Consider the following 23698-nt stretch of genomic DNA (forward strand, 5'->3'; position numbering starts at 1 on the left):
AGGTGGTTGTGGGCTTGCATCATACTGCAGTAGTGCTTCGTGGGATTCATAATTAGTCTGGGAATATTTCAGTGTGGGTTTAATTTGTCCTTTGATGAACTGTGTAATATAATTAGGTGTGCCACGTATTGTGCCCACAGTGACACTATGTCTACCTACATCCTTTGGTTCGGGTATAGTACTGAGAAATTCTCATGACCTCAGTATAAAGTAGTCTCAAACTATTACTACTTACTATAGAGGATAATAACTTAACATGTGCTCTAAATTTCTGCTGTGTGTTTTGGCTCTCATCATATATAGCTGCACATGTGCTGCTATTGACAACAAGAAACCTGAGGAGCCGAGAGTAGCGTACACATTGGCAGAGCCGGCTTATAGCGACTCAGAATCGGGAGACTCAGAGGAGCCGAGTGATTTGGAATCGGGATCTGGAGAACAGGAATCGGGATCTGGAAGTGGATCAGAGCCGGCTTATAGCGACTTAGAATCGGGAGACTCAGAGGAGCCGAGTGATTTGGAATCGGGATCTGGAGAACAGGAATCGGGATCTGGAAGTGGATCAGAGCCGGCTTATAGCGACTTAGAATCGGGAGACTCAGAGGAGCCGAGTGATTTGGAATCGGGATCTGGAGAACAGGAATCGGGATCTGGAAGTGGATCAGGTGCAATTGACAAACAGGAAGAATCAAAAACGAAACACAGACACCCTCTCGGATGGGTTAAGCACTCAAGAAATGGAAATACTGTTTTTGTTGATGCCTTGAATGTAAGAGAATTGTTCAAGCTAATATCTTCTCAGAGTAGTTCTGACGACTGTTTTAGTTCACAAGGAACCGATATCACCTCTGACGGCCCGATATATTCGATTAACCAAGCCAAGAGACGCAAACAATCTAGCTATGTTACGGAATATGATGAGCCTAATACTCCTCGACAAGTGATAAATGTGAGTGACTATCCTGAGTATGCAATTGGTCGTTTGGACAATGGGTGCACGGCTTTTCTTGTTGGACCGTATCATGCTCTAACTCTGGCTCATTGTGTTTTCAATCGTTTCTGGCGACAAAAATGGAAAAGATATAATGGTGGTAGAATCCCAGTATACCGGCAAAGAACCGACGAAGTGTACTTGAATCAAGGGTGGAAAGAGACAATAGATTTTCTGCGAGGAAGAAATGAACAACAATACCTTCAAAGAATGGAGTGGGAGGAAGTGTACATTCCCCAAACATATTTCAGCCAGAGTGAAATTGATGACTGGAGTCGATCTTGGGCTGTGATTGTTTTCAACGAAGCACATTCGTCGCCCGTTTGGATTCCATTCAGTTTTTGCTCAGAAAAGTTAGCTAGTGCAGTGACTGCTTATGGGTACTTTAACCGCTTACAAAGGTCTTGGAGATCTGATTCGACTAGAATGGATTTTGTTGACTGTACTGTGGGTAGTGTATTGAGTTGTGGGCTTCAAGGCCTGTATGATGGATACGGTGGACCTCTCGTAATCAATGGTCGATCGATAGACAATACGAAAATGGCGCCCGTTGTTGGTATTAATGGCAGGAGGAACTCGTATTCCAGAGACCCTGCTATTTTCATTAATCCAGAGATGTTCTGGTCAATTTGTTCTCTATTATCCAGGAATGGCTATGAGCCTGGTTGTGGAAAATGGAAAAACTGAAAATCAATGGCATGCCAATATCAGTCACACAACATTAATGTTATTGTTGTATCTGCTAGATAGCTTTTACAATAAAAACATGGTACTAGCTGTTGTAACTTCAAACTTGAATGTATACTAGGTATGTATGAGATGTTGATGATTACCTCATCGCTTTGTGTTTTACTTATTATGGCTTAGTTCTATATAAAACATTGTATGTTTTTTTTGTGCACATGTTTCTGTTCTTTTTGTCAATTGAGATTATTATAAAACCGAAAAAAGTTAACACATTAGCTACATGTTGCTTGAATGTGACTATACTCCCCTACGTAATTGTCCATGTACCTTAAGGGAATCCAGGAATTTACCTGCAAGTGTGTATAGTGTAGTGGAGGTGGTATGTATCTACAGCAAAGTTTCAAGTTCACAATGACACGTGTGGAGTGGAGTGGAGGAGGAATATATTGTGGCATGCAGAAAGTATAATGAGACTGGTGCATGTAGAGGTAAGAATGGAACTATACTGGCCCGTATAATAATAATAAGACAACTATAAACATGAAAGTGGGAATACTGTAACAGTGTGCCTATATAATCAAAGTGCAAAGTATTTTGTGTGGAGAATGTGAAGAGGGGGCTTCTTATAGTCTTAATTGTATACTTTCAGTCATAAACCACAGTTTCGAATTGTAGCATTAACTGGATTTCTAACTTGATGTACAGCCATAATTCTTCCTAACAGAAATGGTCTGTCTGCACTCTTACAACATCTCGATCTGGCGCTATATCAAAGAGAAGATCACCGCATTTTTCAGGTACTGAAGTCCATTGCTTGATGAAGAAATTTCAGATGATACAGTCCAACAGTCCAACAGACCTCCGTAAAAATCTGCTAGGAAGCTGTGTTGTTAGTTAATGTGTTACAATAATCTGCTATGCTGTTTTTATGCATCTCAACAGCCATATAACTGCATGGCTGACATCATTAATTTTATTGAACTTCTAAATCGAGATTTGAATGAAGCATCCTGTTTGTGTCACTGAACAAGAGCATGAGGAGGGGGTGGGCTAGCCTCGATCCCAGGCCGAGTTTTCGCTTTTATAACGTTTACCTAACCGTTATAAAAGCGAAAACTCGGCCTGGGATCGAGGCTAAGGGGGTGGGCTTGTCTGTAGTCCAGGGGCGGATCCAGGGGTGATTTTGAGGGGCTGAAGCCCCCCCTTTTGAAAAAACTACCTATGTATTGCTAGTCTGAGGTTACAACAATTTTGCCACCAACCTTGTTACTTATGCATCTGCATGTAGACTCACTGACTTAATTAAGAGATGCTAGACAACAGCCAAGTCTAGCTACTGAGAGTATAAAGGGTGTAGGCTAGCTAGCTGGACGTACATACTAGCTAGCTAGTTAATATAAAAGTGCATAGGTCAACTATTGCTGTTGCTGAGTCAGCTCCTTGTGCAATGTTTGTAGCCTCGATCATATCCCAGGCCTCTCTTCCTAGGCCTTGTGAAGCATGCTGTTGAGCTGCAACATGGAGCAGATCTCAGACTTTTTCAGCTAGTTGCAAGGAACCAGCCTTACCTCCTCTCACTCTCAGTGCAGTCTGGGTAGGCTTTGTGATTCTTTCATGTAGTACCAAGAGTGCATGAATGTAGATGTAACATCTACAGTACACATCCTTTTGTTGATTAGAACGAGTTTTTTGATTAACTTTTTCATATTCAGTATTCACTTATTAATATGACAGTTCAAAGGTAAAAGTGTGAGCAAATTGTAAAAAAGCAAAAATTTCGCCTCTGGCGATCCCCCTCCCACACCCACCCCCTGGGTGGCTCTGCCACCCTCGTACGGGGCTTCGCCCCTCTCTACTAGCCCCCCCCTTTCATTTTTCCTGGATCCGCCCCTGTAGTCCTCTGTGGTGATGGGAGCCAGGACAGGCTCTCTCAGCTGGTCGGGCCTTCAGTGGCTTGTGGCTGGTCTGATGATGGGAGGAGCGATGTAGTAATCAGGGTCATTTTCTTCTCTCACACCATTGGTATACAAATCATCTCGATGTGCTTTCTCTCAAATATCTTCTTGTTCATTGTACATATACATTAGCTCGTCTTTTTTGTGAGCCCCCATATTCAGCATAATTTTCATTGTACCGTATTAGAATATTTTGCGAGTGAAAAACCTTTGCCCAATAATTTTCATTGTACCGTATTAGATCTACTAGAATATTTTGCGAGTGAAAAACCTTTGCAAATGAGCCAAATCAGCTGAAAGTTGACCCTTTGATCTAAATATTTTCTGGCAAGGATCGTGGGTCATTATACCAGTACTAAGTTTTGATTATTGCGAAGTGATCAATGCTCGCAAAACATTCTATTTGCACAATCAATAATGGAAAGTGCACGTACAATGGTAGAGTCATAATATACACACACACGACAAAGTATATACAGTTTCTTCTGCTTGAGTATACGGCGGACACAATGGTGACAATGGTCACGTAGAGCCTGAAAGTTATAATATTATAGCGTTAAATGAAACCTCTTATAAAGGTCATACAGTCCTATGTGTACCAACTGAAGTTAAGCATCAATATAAATAAGCTCAAAGTGAACACATTAATTTTAATCTATAACATGCAGTATACACTCAAGCCAGTTTTTACCTCCCAATAAAATTAATTCATTCCCCAGCTAGTGTCTTGACATTTGAAAAAGCCAGTATATAGCTATATTATTTTTATGGTATGTACAAAGTAATAACTATGGTAGTGATACCTTCCCTCAGTTCAGCTAGATGACTAGGATTCTCTCTGCAAGTGAAAAAATTGCTCACACATTGCATATACTAGGACAGAGGTTGAATCTTACTTCTCTACTAAGTTGATAGTAGCTCTGGCTGAGGTCCTGAGAACTGGATTACAAGCATTCTCGTTCTCGATAGCAGTCCGTATAGCGCTGTCCTCCAGCACTGCATGGAAGATATAATGAAACTAATAGATACACGCTGAGACCAAACATGAATGCTGCATGCATGGGTGCGTTATGAGTGTAGATTGCGATAGTTGAATTTGCTACATGCATGCACCCAGACAATAGTAGCATGCAAACAGATGCATGTTTAATGGTCATCTTATAGAACATACTGAGTAGCACATTGTCTGCCTGTCTCTTTTGTCTCTGTACACAGTTTGGACTTGGGGTTACCCCAGGGATGGGCAGCACGTTGAGGTCTGCCAGTGGATCAGCACACGCAGGATTCAGTTCCTCTTCACCCAGTCGAGTACTGTTGTCTTCAGTCACCAGAGCATACTGTGCGTCCGTAAGATTGCCAATAGCAACCATCTCTTCCGGATTAGGCATGATTCCCTGTAAGTAAATGAACATTATAAGTCTGCTTTGCGATAGTTTTTAAAATTACGTGAGCACAAAACTCACCCTTGGATCAATAGCAAATAGTTGGAAGTATGCATATGCTCCAACAATCGACATTGGTCCTGCATGAGTAACATTCGATCTAATTATGACACTATGGTATAGGGAACTGACTTTATTACCTGGTCCTCTGAAAATGCTATTCTGAGCACTTCCTTGAAAAAATAGAGCACTACTGTTTGAATCAAAAGTGCTCAAGAAAATGATGCCATCAATTGGTCTGTAAAATAAAATTGTTAAAATAATTAAGTGTCTAAAATACTCACTCTCTAAATTCCATCATTCCGTCCTCAATCATAAAGGACAGTATCCCCGTATCGTAAAACACACGGACTCCAAATGGAACATTGAAATTCTCGAAGCGTACAGAAAATTCGGCCTGTCTTCTTCGGCGACGACGCATACGAACCAGCTGTCTCTTCCAGGTTCTGTGCTGTGTATAATAATTATATAATATGAAAATTACAATAACATAAAAACTCAAATGAATCCCAAGGTACACTTTCATTACTGTTATAGACTCAATAAGCATACTCACAAACTCATCGAGGTCCCTTCTCCTGCGACCTGGACTGGATGTGGTCACTTCAGTGTCATTTTGCCCCGGTCGAGTGCATCCTAGTGTGAGAGAGGCAAATTGAAATAGAATCACGTTAGCATAATAATTATAGCAGTTGCTCATATATTAATTATAACTAACAACAGCGTGTAAAAAAGTTGGCCTGCTATATAGCACAGGTCCAGCCCATGCATGCTATGAAGACTTTGCATATATGAGGCTATAAGTATAGTAAAGGATGTTGGGCTATAGTGAGCTTAATAATTATAGAAGCTAGAGACAAATTTTTACCTGGTTGATCAGCATCTTCACGTTTGAAGCAAATGACAGTGGCCTCAAATCCAGACATTCTGGTCGACTGGCTGGTTCTAAACAAAATGCTTATTTCACCTATACAAAAACACATTGACGCTTGTCACAACAACATGTTGAGGTACATATTAAAACAATGGACACAACTCAACTTTAAAAAAACAGTACATATTTTTACCTAGCTCCAGCTGATTCTGGATGTCCACATTTGACGTAGCTCCGCAACCTTCAGTAATACCAAAACCAGTCCTGTTTATGCGCACATAATCCGGGCACCTATATGGACATGCAGGTATAAATTATAAATCTACACAGTGCAATCATCTCAACACGTGCTCTTAGCCATTATATAACAGCTTATCACTTACACCATCCGATTTTGATTTTGATTCAAGCAGTTAGGAGGTTCCAATTGAATTTTGGTCATGTTGAAGAATGCCAGGTGTCCTGCTGGGCAACTTATGTTGTACAGAATATACTTTTGGTTGCCGTAGCTGCATTTAGGTCAAAATGATTAGTCAATATTAAACTACCAGGGTAGCTCATAAAAATAACTTAAGACGGGTCTCACTTTTCTGGTGGATCAAGTCTAATTCCCGGGGAGAAAATAAACTTTAACCTCTCATCTCCACCAAGTGTTGGGATTGGTTGAATCTGATGTCCTCTTCTCCGTATCTGGCATGTGGGGCGCCCAGAACTTCCCGCTTGTACTCGAGTGGTGTAGTTCCCGATCTCACTACGAATAAGATTATCACAATAATTTATGAGGGATGTGTACAATTCCGTATTCAGTCCTGGTGTACCGGTAGATTGTTTAGTGTTCAAGGTATTGTATAAGTACACGCTCACTTTGCATTAGGCATTTTTGTATTCCTGGGACTTCTTGGTGTGCATGGAAACTCGTCCACTCTACTCAACAGACAGTATGCTGGATCCCCATACGAGCTGCTCTGGGCCTCAATTAGGCTGGTATTGAGCACATGTTCATATATTATACTGGAGTTTGTAGAATATTTGCACACACCAGTCAAGCAGGGTGCTACACGTTCCTTATATGTATTATGTGTACGTACATACTGAGGTACGTTAAGTGTGAGCATTTCTCATAATTATAAAGAACTACAATTAGCGCAATGCTCAACATTGTGTTTCCGTACAGATTCTGCAATAATACCGGAGAAAAGGCTAACTGCGATATAGACTACTATGACATAGGCCACGTTTCAAACAAAACGCCGAAACTTAGTTCCCCTGATTAGTCCATGTCCGTGTTAATTAAGAGTTTAATTATTGCTGACTAAAACAAGTGTAATAATAATTATACAATCACACACACATTTACCTATTATGATACTCACCCAGCTTGAGAAACAATCACGAGCAGCAGGCCGAGGAAGTAGATGGTGCCCCTCAACATGACAGCTGTACTACATAACATAGCTACCTATGTACTCGATTATCAGGCTCAAGTAAGTAGACTATACACAGGGCTGCTCTTGTACACTGATCAATGCATGTAGTACACAGCAGTGTACAAAATTATGCTGGTTAACCTCAATGTGGTGTAGAGTTTGCACAGATGGCTGTAACCACAGCACACACTCTGAAGGTGTTCTGGCTGGCCACTAATTTGCATACTCTTTGAGATTGTTTGTTGAGGCCAGAAACAGATGGTACATGCAAACAGTATCGAAATTGATTTTCAAGAGCACAACTTCAAATGGCTAGATCTACTAAAATTAATTGTCTATGTACATCATTCTATAAACAGAAGTATATTATAAGATACTAAGCTGAATGCCATAACGAATGGTATAGTAATTTACTCTGAAAACTGTACATGTGATGCCATGAACAGATAAACACTCATTAAAACGATTGCCATTGATGCAATCTCCATTAGCAACCAGTGGTAATAACGTCAGAAGTAAAGTAGATTTCAGCAGAAGAGAAGCCCTATTTCATACCCTCATGACCACAATGTATGGTAACCAAATTCCTCTGCTCATGCAGCTGAGTCATGCACTCCCCTATTGTGGTCACCTTATAAATGGTTTATGGTTATGCGATTGCAATGGATATCCACCCAGATTTCAATCTACCAAATTACGTGTACGATCAGACACACTAGTACACTTATACTGGTATAAGGGTTTCAAAAAGAACACAAATTAAAATTACTTAAGTACATGCACAGATATAGCTATATACATTAGAGCTAGAAAATGTTTAATTGTAGCAGCTTACTCATAACAGTCCTGGTACAATAAAGCCAACGGTCAGCTGCATAAACAGAAATAATATTGTAAACAATAATTATAGTTGCAGTAGGTAACTTACAATGCACATGTACGTACATTACCATGCATCGTTTAGAGGGTGAACACAAAATAAATATAGATGTGACCACACTGTGGCTACATTCATCAAATCGGTACTCAATAAAAGGCTTCTGATTTAGCTATAAGTGTAAACACTCAAATCCCACCTACCTCAACATCTCCGAATGTCCCGTCATTGAACACAATGCCTACAGTGTGTCTGCCTCTAGATAACTCAACGGTACTAATCATGAACATCGGGAAGGCACCTGCATGTGGTTATGTGTGCAAGAGTGGGGATTATGACTATATAGTTATAGCTATAGGAATACATGTATTGTGGTAAACCTTGGGTAGACCAACATAATTTATAGAGGCTGTACTAATTACATAGAGAGGTATCCTGTTACACATAATTGTGTTGAACTCATGCAGTGGAGAACTCATTTGGCTGCCTTGTGCATGGCTTAATATGCACAGAATAAAGCAATGTCGAAATAATGAGGGACACATTAGCTACAGCTATGTAGCTCAAAAACCAGAGGCAAGGAATCCGTGAGTATATAGCTATACCGCAAATCATCTGTGATAATTTTTTTTTTATTAGGGTATACTCACATTGTCGAAGAGGTGTTGTTCCATCTAGAAGACACTCCCGGACAGTTAACCTTTCTGCAATCTGATTGGACGAACAGGTGATGTTGACGCGAGGAACCAGATTAAATCGTGAAGAGCAGTTGACGAAAAAGGGAGCAATAAACTCAACCACCTCCTGTGTGGGTGTATGTGTGGTGTGTGTGGAGGAGACAATAGTGTCAGAAACTGTCGATGATTTTACCCTAAATCAACATTAGCTACTGTTGTGATTCACTTTCAATGCACTACTGAAACTAGATTTCTATGGTATTAGTTTAGACCTACACACATTAGCCACAATTTTATGCATGCCTACAGTCAGTCACACACTCTTATTGTATACACTTACAGTGGTAGATAGCCCAGTAGAGTCCACTAGGTCTAGAGTCAGTTCCTGGGCTCCAGGGCGTATTCCCGTCTCCAGAACCGGGAATGTGAAACTGGGGAATCGACCTGTATGAGAATAGAGAACATTCAGCGTAAAATATATACGCCCACTGTTATTCCGACTTTATCGCACTAGTTAATTACTCCCGTTTGCTCACAGAATCGGTCGAGTGGAATAGTGGCTCCACTCGTTGGTTCAATGGTTCTGCACCCAATGACCCTCACAGTGTCCCTGTTGGAGGTACACGTGACGAAGAAAGATGATGCTCCTCCTGTACCTTCTGGCATAATAGTACAGCTGGCGTCCAACTGGGAGTTCACTGCATATATCAGCCAGATACCAAATAAAAAAGCAAACTATTGAATTACTCAACTACTGTAACCACGGTTTTAGAAAAAACAAATATGAACTTTCAAGAAATCCAATCCCTAATGAAAGCTACATACAATGAACTAGATGTACTATTCTTAATTCCTTGTAACTCACATAGAGTCTCTATTCTCCCTGGCATCTCTCTGAGGGGAAGAGGAACACATGCAATAGTAACTTCAGCCAATAATTGTGTGACTATAATTATTATAGTGCTTTTGATTTGTGATTGGCACGTCACTATACTGGTACATGTATATTAGTACTGGCAGACTTTGTACAACCAAACACAATGCTTTCAACTTTAGCCATACACCTAACAGCTGCATGCCCTCAAAACACATCTATGCTAGCACTAATTACGTCCAGCTGGTTGCCCTCACCTGCGTGTGCACGAGAGCAGTACATCGACCACAGTACTCACTAAGAGGTTGGGGGAGTCAATGTTATCCAAGGCCATGAGTAGTCTCTCGTCGCTATAGTCTAAGGGCGAAGGGGAGGGAGTATCAATGAAATTGTGTGAGACACACAGATACGCACACAATACCAAATGTTCATGGTGTATGCATGGGAACACTTAGGTATTAGAGTATTTACAGATCATAAAAATCTATATAGCATGAGGAGGGATCAAATTATGGACTGGCAAGGAAAAATGAAAATGCTATACCATATACTGATGTTTTAGAATTAACAACCTCCACTTACTGCACGTCCTATTGGCAATGTTGGTTGGTCTTGGACACTGTGATAGAGTGACATTATCGTCATCCGTATCATTGACGGGGAGATTGAGAAGGTCAAAGGGTGGCGGGTTGAGCACCTCATCACACAGACGCTCCTCGGGATTCTCCAGTGATTGTTCAAAGAAGGCCGTGGTTAGGTCGTACAAAAGGAATCTCTGCTCCTCAGTTAGAGGTAGTATGCCCTATGGGGGGAGGAGGGAGGAAATCGGTTAAGATGGGTCAGTATTGTAGCTCTCACAAGAGGCATCATTTTCTTATAATACTGTACACTGAGTGTGTGCAATATATATAGCATAATTATGATGTCTTGACTTACCCTGGGATTCACAATAAACTGCTTGTAGAACGCATTACAGCCAACCACAATTAGAGTACCTACAGAAGAATGGTCAATACTTAAATCCACTCAACAGAGAGGGTCATCGGGTGAAAAACCATTACTACTTCCGATACCCTTTCCTATAATTATAAGCACTGCATGTACTGTCTTACCTGCTCCTTCAAACACAATCTGTTTCCATTTTCTGTCCCGGGCGGATCGTTTGAAAATCTTGAAGTTGCTGTTGGGGTCGAGTACTTTGAGTGCAAAGACCTGCTCACTTTCAATCACGTCCCTGCATAGCAGAGGTACATATATGACTGTAACTGCATGTACTGTACAGCATTGGCTTTTAATGGTAGTGCAGCAAAGGGCTGCGATTACCAATGTCTAGTGAGATCAGAGCAATGCAGTGAGACTGTGGTTGCGAATACATTTAAAGACGCTAAGTGATAACAGTGTAACTGCCAAAAGCATATCCCATAGTTAGATATATACAATGTATGTGCTTGGTCAATTCGTGAAGCAGTGAGATAGAAAATAGAAAATCATAGTGTTGTTGAATGCGGATACAAATATACTTTAGTGTTTACCCTACTTGTCAAGCTTACTGGTTTGGTCCTGGTGAGATGGTCAATTGGTTGTTGGCATAAGTGAAGCTGCCTTCGAACTGAATGATAATGGTTTGGATCCTAAACAGCCATGGATACCATCGTTGATACAGTGCAAGGTAGCCAGTTTGTCTGTAGTAGTCTGTAAAACTTTGTACATACTCTTTGTCACTTTGTAGACTGGTCTCCTGAAGAGGGGTCAAATGGGAAGATGTTAAATATTGATCTTTTCATGTAACATAGAACGCAAACAGATAGAGAAAAAACTATTGAACTATTAGATCCAATGAAAGCAGAAGACAAAATAAACAACCAGAACACACTAATGGTAGTCAACTAATTGTTAATGGGCAATTAAAAACTCACAAAATATTCAACTTGGTCAGTACTTCTCTTTCGTCTGCCAGTATTAGCTGTACATGGAAATATAAGATCCTAATTAATGTGCAGAGCAGACAGCAATAACAGAATTCAGCAATTAATAAATTTGTAGTTAGGTAGTTAGTTGGCTTACTCAGTAACAAGAACGCAACATTATACTCCCTCACAACTAGATCATCACATACGCAGACAGTCCATATTAGCTACGTAGACAACAATATTGCTATTACATACTAGGTACACGTAGTAGGTACATCACTCATGCATCCCATAATCTAACAGGCCTAGACAAAACCAGGAAGTGAGATTACAAAACCAGGAAGTAGCAGCTTAACCAAAAATGGTTGAAAGAAACCGATTTGCACCTATACGCCCACACAATAGAATAGTCTTTGTTAGTGTAGATTGCATAATCACCATGGCAGCAAATGTAGGTGCTGCCATTTCTATGGACTCTGTTGTGTACATAAACACTGGTGTTGACACATATGCACATGCAGGGGATGGCCACTGATGCACGATTCCTGTGTGGCCACAGGGCAGAGCCTCAACACGAGTAAAAGAATGTAAATATTATCAATAACCATAACCTTTACTGTACACAATATGTGTCTACGTTCTCATGCATAATTCAATTAAAATTAAGTAATGCAAGATTTGCTTTCAATTTTGCAAGTAAACAGTCCGTCAGGGATAGCACTCTCGTGTAAGTAGCAAACATAACGATGGACATCGACACCTTCTAGAGACACTCAATAAAAGATAGAATTAGGCCTATCCAAGGCCTTGGTTCTTCGTAGATTCTGACCGGACACATGGTGCCTATATTGTGCACATACAAGCATCTTAGCAACACTCACCGCTTCTATCCAGACAGGTGACTGTGGCTTTGAAACCCGGGAACCGTCTGTTGCTACTGGTACGAAAGATGACTTGAAAAACACCTACATGTACGTGGCACAATAACCATTATAACTGTATACATGTAGTGTGTATATGAATACAGCACGAACTGTTTCTCTATAGGAAAATGAACGGGGGAGGGGTACAGGACAGAGAGTGCAATGTGTGTAAGCAGTTACATGCCTTAATCTATATTACTGAAAATCAGGCATTCAACACTCTTCCACTCTAGAAATAGGGACAGAAGTGACTACATCAGCAGGTATTGTACTCACTGCAGTAGGATCGATAAAATAATAATAATTATGCTCACTACTGTAGATACAATTATTAGCGAGAGACGTTGAGTCTCCTAACCTGGAATGAGGAGCTCAGAATTCATCCCGGGGTCACTGCCACAACTCTCTGAACGTCCGAAGCTTCCACTGGGTACCACTTGTACATAATCCACACATCTGCATAACAATAACAATAACAACGATAAGTGCAATACTATACAAACTATGTATGCACAATTAATGTTGCATGGCTATAATAGTGTTATATCATCTTTACATATGCAAGATCGGATACTTACTGATAGTAGGTTCACAATGTCCTGTATATAGGTTGTATAATTAACTAGGAACCTGGATTACCGGTTACATTGTATTATAGCCTCATCATGAAAAAAACAGTCATTTGTGTTAATGCATTATCTCATTGCCAGAGTTTAGGACATGCACCATACTACATTACAAAAATGTGGAGGTGGGAGTCCATAAATTTATGGTTAGCTTTGAGTTTTTTTACATGGAAACTCGAAACCCAATATGGCGCTACAGCTGCACTAATGGAAAACCATGCAGGAGAGAGATAATTGTAACAATTAATCTAAGGAGATTCGACACAGACCCAAGTGAAGTGTCAGATAACTATAAAAAAATCATGTTTTTTTGTTGTTGATATTTTAATTGACTTTGCACTCTCAAAAAGGTATAGGAGTTATTGTACATGTACGACAGAGGCATATACGTTTGAGTTAAAGACGTGTATAACTTAAGTCATGTGAATATTCTCACATAAGCTCATCTTCGACATGGTAATTGACAATTAACTTACCTTTCCTGTGTTCCGACAGGGCAATTTGGTTCCTCCATAATGATCTCGGTGATGTTGAAGAATGCATCGTGATTAGGGGGGCAGTTGACATTGTACATGACAATCATCTGATTGCCATAGCTGCAAATCAGAGCAGGGAGATAAAATTAGATCCCCTGAGATGTCATTTCAATTATATGTAAATGCATGTCCAGATATCAGACACCACATTTGTTTGCAATTAATTAGCGAACTTGTTTTCTGGCCAAATCAATAATTCACTCGACACACTTCTAGTTATGTTAGAGCAGAATGCAAACAACACAGCATGCATGATCGAGCTATACTGAGTGCAAACTTAATTCGATAAATTCTACATATTCCACAAATTACCTTTCAGGTTCATCATCAATCTCGAAACCAGGTGAGAAGAGAAACTTTTGTCGAGGGTCACCACCGAGGACTTGGATGTCCTTCACCTGATGGTTTCTGCGGCGAATGGAACATGTCGGACCGGCCAATATCCTTGTGCTGTATATTCCATATTCACTGCAAGTGTTATAGAGAGTAATAAGTATAGCATAGTTCGAAGTGCAGTGTATATAGGCACATGTATATACAGGCACGTATATTCTGGACTTGGAAACACAGCAATTATTACAGAGCAACAACCACATAGGCAAAGAATCTAGTCAACTGATTTTATAGAGTTACAAAATAACTCTTACTTTTCCTCGGGCATGTCTGTGGTCGCAGTGTGTCTGAAGCTGCATGGATTCACGTCAATTCTGTTCAGCGCACAAGATTGCAATTGACCCTCCACTCTCTGGAGACTATAGTTGGGAGAACAATAAATATGTTGCAGCTAGTACCAGCATGATTGTGTATAGTTACTGAACCACTTACATAAAGCCTTACTTGGAGTTGGATTGAAAACTCACAAATGCAGTATATAATAGAAGCAAGACACAAATACATTTATAACACTTGCACATTTAATGTACAGTATACCTTTACAAAACTCAACGCTTAACCTATAATTATAAACTCACCAACATAGAGCAGCAACCAGCAAGCATAGCCATAGGCCTCCTACAAATACTCTCATTCTGCACTAAAAATTGGAGTATTAATGGAATCTAAAAATTGATAGTATTGAGCTTATAGACTGAGCTTTTATAGGCACTGGCATGCTACAATTAATGTTTGGTACTCAGATAGTGCATTGCACCATATTGCATTGGATGTGGTTGACTATAAGCCACAACAACCACATTAAGAGCACTAACAAGGCTTGTGGTTTCCCCTGCAAATACTGCAATAGGATGCTGGCCCAGAGTCCAGGATGTCTGCAACACTTACACCCCTGCAAACGTTTACGCCATACAGAGTTTTGACTTTAATTTTCATAGGGTAATACTGCTTCCTTCTAATAGAGCCATAGATGGAAGTAAGTAGACACAGCAGTAAACAAGTTAGTTGCATTATGATGATGATGAAGCATTAACATAACATTACGTAATGATGGCACAATGATTATGACTGTTAACATGTGTAATTTATTCTACAATTCGTCTCACTGACTGCAAAGGGTCATCGTTCAAAAATATCCTTCATACCTTTATACTGTGAAGTTCAGTAAAACCTGTAAATGTACAAGAATAGGTAGAATTTATAGTTAGCACAGACAAACACGCATAACACTAGTACTGCATATAAACTCGACTCTATGAGTTGAAGGGAATCAAACACTAGCTTGCGATTTCCTTGGATTACTTTAATATTCAAGAGATATACATGACAAGTCAAGATACATCATTGTAGTACAAAGAACATTTCACCTAGATTTAGGGAAGTGGGGATAAAATGAAAGCAAGGATAAATTTACAGGAAAAAGGAGGAGAGCAAGCAAAATGTCTAAATAATTATTGAAATTTACCTCAGCAAACATCTGACCCGAGGAACCAAACCCGATATTCAACGTGTGGGTGCCTCGCTCGTATACTGTCATATCAAATGAGAAATTAGGGTAGCCACCTGCATGTAAACAAAATTATGTTTAATTTGTATCTGCAATTGGCCATTTTAGCATAAACAAAGAGTTGCTAATCGATGGTATTCAAAATTGAGACAAAAGAAACGATTCACACTGTAGCTCTTGAAGAGTTCTGTCACAGTCATGTTGTGTTCAGATATTATATTGAGCTAGCTTGAATATATAGAGCAAAACGAGAAGATACATTCCACGACTCTTAAAAAGAGCTCTAAAACATGATATTTAAATTCAATATTTAAAGGACTATAATAGGTATAGTTTTATACTGCTATTTTGAGCACTCACAAAACTGATTCTCTTCAAACCTATCCACGATACAGCTAGTGGAGAATATGTCAGCATTGGTGTTGGAGTTGCAGGTGACAGACGCTTGTCCGCCCTCTAGAGGTAGCGACAAGTCACAGGTCACAGCAAATGGAGCGATAAAAGTTACCGTTGCCTAGTAGCAAGACAAGAGCAAATTAAGAATGTGTCGTATAGAGGTATTTTTTCGAGGGCGTGGATTTTAACCAAGTGCGAAATGGATAATTATACATACAAGTCCGCTACAAAAACTGGCTATTCACAAAACCAGCCAATCTGCGGAAAAATTTGACCCTCGAAAATTAACTCAAAACTATGAATGTGTGAATAATCTGTGAAAGGAGTAAAGAATGGACACAAATTAATGTTAGACACTTGAATGTACTACAATAGTCAATCATGTGACTGCATGGGCTGCCCTATCTAGCAGCTACTAGGTCAGCTGAGCATTCTGACTAGCCGCTTTAACTGTGCACATAATTATGACATAAGCAACTTATAGTCAAGCCGAAACCTTATTACAGTTAAACGTTGAAGTACAGTCAACCACAACCATGCATGTACTGTGTGTTTCTTTCTAATAATGCAATTAGTGGTCATGGTTGATACTTCCACATTTTAAACTACAGTCAACCACCCTGTGTAGAGAAAACATATAATCAACCATATAGAGTGTACCTGGGACCACATGATAGGCTCTGAGGTCAACATTATTTTCTACTTTTGCTTTATGAGTAACAGGAAAAGACACACTTTAATTATGCACACTTACAACACAGAGAGTCTATAACTGCAAAAGATGAGAGATGAGAGGGATTGAACTCAAAACCACAAAGGATATGGAAAACCCAGCAAAAGCATTTGATATTATTAACCTGGACAACAGACCTCCACATCTGAGACCCATGCAAGGCTCAGAGGAGGTTCGACACGTATTATAATGTTTTAATTACGGAGGAAATGTGTGCATGGAAAGATAATTATAGTAGCTATCCTAGCTAAGCCAAAAGATGTACTGCAAACGATTGTAGCACTCCATACTAGTAGTAAATATTATTAAAAATACCCAGGTAGCATAATAGTCACGCTAGAAGCAATAATGAGCCAGAAACTTAATTATATATAGGCACACATTTCGAGTTGAATGGAAGCTGTCCATACGGCTATTGTTAGCTTTCACTCTGTTCAGACGATTGTCATCCACACTGTTGCAGGCTGTGAGTCTGTTAGCATAGCAGGCTAAGGGTAGCTATCAGAATGCTATTAGATTTAGATGGGCTAGAAACCTTCAATCGAGCTATCTATCTACTTTCTACAATCCATTCCGTTCGTTGTCATGCCATTGTTTTACTGAGCATATACATTGTTATCCAAGCCCCCAGATACCCTCAGATGGTTAGCGCATGCGTAAGCAGTCGATACTAGGCCCACTCTCAAGAAGTGCGGCCTGGGGCCCTAAATGCATGATTTTTATTGTTATCTCCAGGTCAGTACCATGCATGTACGTAATCTCACCTTGTTTTCAAATCCAAACCCATCTAAAAACGTCAGATCCAGTCTGTGGCTTCCAAGCATAATGCCCGCTCCCACCAGAGGAATCGTGAACCTGGGGTACCGACCTGGGGGAGGGTCAAGAGATTTTGCTAAGGCAGATCAAAAGTTGCAAAATAGATCTAGATCTATGTACAAAACACATTAAAACGTAAGCAGTAAGGTCGGCTCATGACGGGGGGGTGTATAGTATAAGCTTCATGCTGCTTACCACCCAGTGCATGGTCACATGGAAAATTATGGAAGCACTCAAACAGACACACTAAACATAGTAACAATGCAGGTGCTCCTGAGTGTCTTGACTGTGTCCAGAGTGGACTGTGTGACTGTTCTAGCTAGCTAAAGATCTTTAGCACATGGTTGTTACATCTCTGGTTTTACATAATTCATCTTGTAGGTTAATGATCTTTACCTATAATATTCATATCTCACAACATTCACTTCACACATGCGCTAATGGAACTAACAGAAGTTAGACTCCAGTCCATCCAGAAAACATTCAGATATTACAATCACTTCATCAGCCTCTCCAAGCCGATTAGACGCACAGTTTACGCCAATTACGCTCACATTAACCGGTGTGATTGAGCAAAATATCATCAGGCCCTCTGACGGAGGAGTGGATGTGAGGGGAGGAGTGGACGTGAGGGGAGGAGTGGACGTGAGGAGAGGAGTGGACGTGAGGGGAGGAGTAGACATAAAGGGAGGAGTAGACGTGGGTGCTGCAGAAGCTGGGATTTAAAAACTTTCAAGTACGGATAAAAACAAGATTACAAAAACTTATAGGCTGTAGCTTAGAGTGAACAACTGACACTGACAGTGTGTATGGTCATACATTTTAAGTGAAGGGGGAGGACTTACGAGACAATGTAGCACGCAGATTGTCAATCCTCCCAGGTTCAGATCTATGAGTGTATACGAGATAGAGAGAGGGATAATCATAATAAGCTATGGTTATAAAGTATGTCCTTACCGGTCAGTACAGGCCATGATAACGTCGACTAGTTGCCTGATGACCAAGTTGGTAGCTTCTGTACTGTTGAGCACCAGGAATAGATCAGCATCAGTAAAGTCTATTAAGCATAATACAGACTACTAACACAGTCATACAACAGTACACTCGAGTACAGAAAGTCAGCTTTATATAGTTAATGCTGTAACAGTCACAAATTATAGGTGATATACACACCACTTTCTCACTATAATTATTATAACGATGCCATACAACTTAGGTCTTATTTACTTGTCACTGAAATCATGAAAAACCTTTGCAATGCGTAGGTAGATTGCGTATGTAAAGAACAATTGGCTTGGAATATCGACAGAATTGTTTTGTACAACTCTACCGAATGACTCACTGCAAAGGTCGGGGGTGATGTTCCCTGGTGACGGACATTCTGGAGGCTCAGTCTCAGTGATGGGAGAGGTGGGAAATACAATGCCTGACAGAAGCTCCTCAAAATTGATTGGCGGTGGATCTAGTAGCTCGTCACACAATCGTTCCACATCATCTTCTAAATTGAAGTTGTCGAATAAAGATGTGCTCAGTTGATTAATAATACGTCTCTCGTCTTCATTGGCTGGAAGCATGCCCTGAATGTCATCAAGTAATACAATGAACGTCACTTATTAATGAAACAAAGCTATATCTAAGTTCAGCAACTGTAAGACCTGTAATGTGCCAGTTAGTCTCATGCCATGAGACACCAAAAATAAAATGAATCATGCGCTCAGTGTGAGTCCTTGCTTTATAAATTCAGTAAGTTGCCTTTCTATATAATAAGTAAAGGCAAAACAAATTAATTGGTACCCTTAGCATTCAAGGGACTTATGTATATATCATATGTTGACAGTTAGCAAAGCCTTTGATTCACACTGCTAATGCACTTAGTAGGACTAGTGCCACCAAGTGAGAGCACACAACGCAGGAAACACCAAAATGGAAGAGCTGTTTTGGTATCAATAATGGTGGAATTTACAGTCTCCATAACAGAGCCCATAAAAATGCAGCTTCAGGCCCTGATAACAACAAATACAATTCATATACGCGTTGGCTTCTTACCCTGGGATCAATCAGGAACATTGCGAAGTAAACATGTTCTCCAACAACCACAAGAAAACCTATAGTGTGTGTCACAATGTATGTGTGCATGGGTGGGTGGGTGCATATGTGATCTTGAGTCATGTGTGTGTACGTGAGTTTATACAACTGATCATAAATTATGATTCTCCAAATGGACAGTATTTGAATGTTAGGATAAATGAAGATTGCATAATAGATCATCACAACACAGCTGTATACCTGGGCCACTGAAGTTGGGAGCAGTTTCTCTGAACTCGTCAATTACTCCATCACCATCAAACGTATGCACAAAGAGGACATCACTGAAGCTGCATGGTCAAGCACAGGTGTTTCATACTACATTCTACATTACATAAAATGTTGGAAGCAGCTATTGCAGAGAAAAGTATTTACATGAACTGAGTGAGCATAATTATAACATAATAATGTGGGTATAGGGCAAATGGTTGTGTATAATTTATATACAGGTATAATAATAATTATTGAGACTTATTTTTGTACACTAATACCTTCGTCGCACAATATTTTGCCCATCAATTGTGAAAACTCTGTTCTCAAACGTCAATGTAGCGCCAAAAGGAATTGTTAGGTCCTCAAATCTCAGCTCAGCTCCTTGTCTTCGAAATCTTCCAATTTTTTTATCCTTCATCATTTTCAATGTCTCCAGTCTTTTTTTCCAATCGTTCTCCTGCATTGTGATTAATAATAATAATTATCACAAAGCATACAGCTTCAATACAAGATATAATAGCCACTGATCTCCTGAATTCCTCACAAAATCTTCGAGATCTCTTCTTCTTCTTCTTCTTCCAGTGCCACCACTAGGAACAGCTCCCGTGGAGTCGAGACATACAACAATGCCACGGAAACCAGACTGTCTCCCCGTGTCACTCGTTCGAAACAGAATTTCCAGATTTCCTAGTATAACATTCCACGCAAGAAGTGATAACAAAATTAATAAACATTAATTGGTATAGCTAAGGTTCCTGCATAATGAACTACTTTAAATCTGGCCCTATATATAATTATAGCTACTCTTCATACCATGCAAAGGATTAACGTATATAGCTGTCCTGATGTATATTAAAATAAAGATCTGTGTAAGCAATTAGCAATTAATGTTCTCACCACTGTCCAATTGTTCAACGTTTTGCCCCCCCTCAGATCCGCAGCTTTCCGTCACACCTCCTAATCCACCCAGCCTTGTCACTCTGATGTAATCTCTACACCTATACAGAGGAATTATCACGCATGAATGTCAGTCAGCACTTTTTGTGCTCGCTACGACCAATTTATGAGTGTGATCCTGGAAACAAACTTACTGATTTTGATTGAGGTTTGGATTAAAGCAGTTTTCTGGCTCCAAATCCAAAAACGTGATGTTGAAATATGCAGTGTTGTATCCATCCGGACACACAATGTTGTACCGCACGTAAAGTTGATTCCCGTAACTACAGTAACATACCAAACAACAACTTCAAACTGATTGACAATAGTATTATCATTTATAGCACACATAATCATATAGAAAAGCTACCACCTCTTTCTCTAAGTATACTACACATTTATTGTGGTTTGATAAGCAACATACATTAAATTTGATACAGCAATCCCAATAACAGCCACAAAAGTAGTAAAAAGGCTCCATATAATTATATAGATACACTCTAGATCTACTCAGAATTAATGCTATAATTGGACTTACGGTTCTTGAGGCTCCAGTTCTATCCCTGGAGAGTAGATCAATTTAACTCTTGAATCACCTCCTATTATATCCACGTCTTTAATCTGGTGGTTTCTCCTATGAATATCACATACGCATACTGGAGGACCCGGAGTCGGGCCTGGACCATTCTCAATGCGCGTGGTGTAGATGCCGTATTGACTGTGCATATAATTATGGAGTAACTATTCAACATTAAGCAGCCTATTATATTTAGGCTATAAAAAATATCATTACGATATATTGCATATATATGTCATTATTTATCAAGTTCTACCACATTGAAACTTAATGTAGCATACTCAAGTTGTGTCCTCATTTAAAAATAATACGCCTGCAAGGTGACATAATTGAGCATTGATGAAGTATATATAAGTGTATAAGATTATAATCTTCTAGTGACGCTAAGATTTACTTACTCGATGCCGGGAATAGGGGTATTTGTGTTTCTGAAGTTGCACGGCACAAGGTCAACGCGGTGAGCAAGACAGTTACTGATACCCTCAGCACCTCTGTATATAGGTAAGCAAATAACTAGATATCCCATGCATAAAGTGAGTGCTAGAATAAGATAGCTATGTCAATAGTTATATATGGGCTTAAGCTATATCTACACGATGTCATTATACGATTATTAGATTCTAGCACACTCACATTGACAAAATACTGCTGAGAGCAATCAGCTGTATCCAAACTTTCATCCTGGTAGAATCAGTGAAGACTTATAGTAACCTATAATTATTAATGGGTGTGAAGGCAAGCTAAATAAAATACAGGATGCATGTAGACTATTTATACCCATGCAACAGCTACTAATTATAGAGATGCCATTCATTGATAATTGTTGGCCTTCTCACTCTGGGATGGAACCTTTCAAGTATAAGCATATTCTCCAACTACCACCAATTACCAAACCTGTATAGTGTGTGTGTGCATGCGTGTCACAATGTATAAGTGTGTGGGTGCATACGTGCATGGGTAATGTGCATCATGCGTGTGTATACAAGTGAAGTATGATGCTCTCCCTATATATATATGAAATGCATGGACAGCATTAGAACGTGAGGTTATTATATACGATTGTGGGCGCCACGTCTTGCATTTGTGGTTAATTATTGATCCAAAAAATTCCTGGACCAGTGAAATGAATAATAATAAGAAGCTCAACGTACATATATAATTATACTTCTCTATAATAATTTGAGATTGCAATAATTACATCATCACAACACAGCTGTACACGTGGGCCACTGAACTTGTCAATTACTCCATCACCATCTAACGTATATGAACAAAGCTTACATCCCTGAAGCTGCATGGCTAACTACTATTTACAGTATGAGCACATATTATACATATTAATGTGTACATGCAGGTATATATAATTTATGGACACTTATTGAACACATTATGAATACCTTTGTTGCACAATATTTTGTCTATCAATAATGAAAACTCTGTTCTCAAACCTCAGTACATGCAGCACCCATAAGGAATTGTTAGGTCCTCGAATCTCATATGCAGATCAGCTCCTTGTTTTTAAAATCTCCCATATATGTTCATCATCTCCAGTATTCTTTTCCTCCTGCATTTTAACTTTCACAAGGGTACATCTTAAAACTTCAAGACCTCCAGTTTGCATGAACATATTCACCAAAATTAATGAAATGCTAAAGTGCTTGCAGCCTAGAGAGTAAAAAAAACCGCAAATTTGCTGGTAGCTATTGGTACATAATTAATGTGAATATCTTTTGATGGGAACATTTCTAAGAAATGTTGCTGATACCATTGTGTAGATAAAAGAATACTCTACCCAAAATCGCTTCCATACAAATCAAAGGTGGTAGGTATGTGGTGGTTATAAGAGCAAAAATGTTTTATAGTGGACAATCGCTTAGCGATGGAAAATACCAATTGTTGTCGGCTAAGGTAAGGGAACTGTGGCACAACATTCTTGAATAGTTTATCTAACATATGCATGATTTCGTAAGTTTACATATGTACACAAACTGGAATTTTCGAGGTTTTTAGGTGCTTTTTCACTTAGCGATGGAACTCAAGCAAATTTGTCGGCTAAGGTCTAGCACATCAATTAATGTATCTTTTGATGTAAAACAATTAAAACAATTGTGCCATTGATGAAATCTCCATTCAGTGGTAATAATGTCAGAAGTAAAGTAGATTTCAGCAGAAGAGAAGACCTATTTCATACCCTCATGACCACAAATGTATGTTAACCAAAACATTACAAATTCCTTTGCTCA

General features: G+C 39.5%; 4 protein-coding genes across 5 annotated transcripts; 1 reads left to right on the plus strand and 3 right to left on the minus strand.

The window, feature by feature from the left end:
* Positions 1–150: 150 nt before the first annotated feature.
* On the plus strand, positions 151–1919 carry LOC135336756 (uncharacterized). The gene has a single exon (XM_064532601.1). It carries the CDS (start codon positions 257–259, stop codon positions 1676–1678), a length of 1422 nt encoding a protein of 473 aa, XP_064388671.1. The 5' UTR covers positions 151–256; the 3' UTR covers positions 1679–1919.
* A 2100-nt stretch (positions 1920–4019) lies between these two features.
* Positions 4020–7526, minus strand: LOC135337282 (uncharacterized). The gene is made up of 14 exons (XM_064533196.1): positions 7323–7526; positions 6814–6930; positions 6536–6700; positions 6333–6458; positions 6143–6240; positions 5944–6042; positions 5632–5711; positions 5360–5526; positions 5216–5313; positions 5097–5155; positions 4805–5027; positions 4530–4629; positions 4437–4471; positions 4020–4166 (listed from the first exon to the last, which is right to left on the minus strand). Exons 1-14 carry the CDS (start codon positions 7400–7402, stop codon positions 4156–4158), a joined length of 1458 nt encoding a protein of 485 aa, XP_064389266.1. The 5' UTR covers positions 7403–7526; the 3' UTR covers positions 4020–4155.
* A 585-nt stretch (positions 7527–8111) lies between these two features.
* Positions 8112–14931, minus strand: LOC135337280 (uncharacterized). The gene is made up of 18 exons (XM_064533194.1): positions 14771–14931; positions 14447–14551; positions 14112–14267; positions 13740–13859; positions 12996–13093; positions 12596–12679; positions 11721–11767; positions 11355–11542; positions 10917–11038; positions 10741–10799; positions 10387–10606; positions 10062–10161; positions 9796–9824; positions 9467–9628; positions 9271–9374; positions 8904–9057; positions 8457–8554; positions 8112–8247 (listed from the first exon to the last, which is right to left on the minus strand). The coding sequence occupies exons 1-18, from the start codon at positions 14824–14826 to the stop codon at positions 8212–8214; spliced, it is 1938 nt and encodes a 645-aa protein (XP_064389264.1). The 5' UTR covers positions 14827–14931; the 3' UTR covers positions 8112–8211.
* Positions 14932–15074: 143 nt separating this feature from the next.
* Positions 15075–23668, minus strand: LOC135337279 (uncharacterized). 2 transcript variants are annotated; one of them, XM_064533192.1, is made up of 18 exons: positions 22292–23668; positions 22089–22166; positions 21854–21946; positions 21417–21596; positions 21034–21162; positions 20840–20940; positions 20487–20629; positions 20221–20399; positions 19931–20019; positions 19691–19749; positions 18987–19221; positions 18602–18701; positions 18490–18533; positions 18096–18359; positions 17593–17696; positions 16060–16213; positions 15658–15755; positions 15075–15363 (listed from the first exon to the last, which is right to left on the minus strand). In XM_064533192.1, exons 2-18 carry the CDS (start codon positions 22133–22135, stop codon positions 15340–15342), a joined length of 2043 nt encoding a protein of 680 aa, XP_064389262.1. In that variant the 5' UTR covers positions 22136–22166; positions 22292–23668; the 3' UTR covers positions 15075–15339. The 2 variants fall into 2 exon arrangements, with proteins under 2 accessions (XP_064389262.1, XP_064389263.1); XM_064533193.1 differs by lacking the exon at positions 22292–23668 and having other exon boundaries at positions 18096–18350; positions 22089–22247.
* Between the last annotated feature and the right edge of the window lie 30 nt (positions 23669–23698).

The sequence above is a fragment of the Halichondria panicea genome, chromosome 6 (assembly GCF_963675165.1).
Source record: "Halichondria panicea chromosome 6, odHalPani1.1, whole genome shotgun sequence".
In the NCBI taxonomy this organism is placed as follows: Eukaryota; Metazoa; Porifera; class Demospongiae; order Suberitida; family Halichondriidae; genus Halichondria; species Halichondria panicea.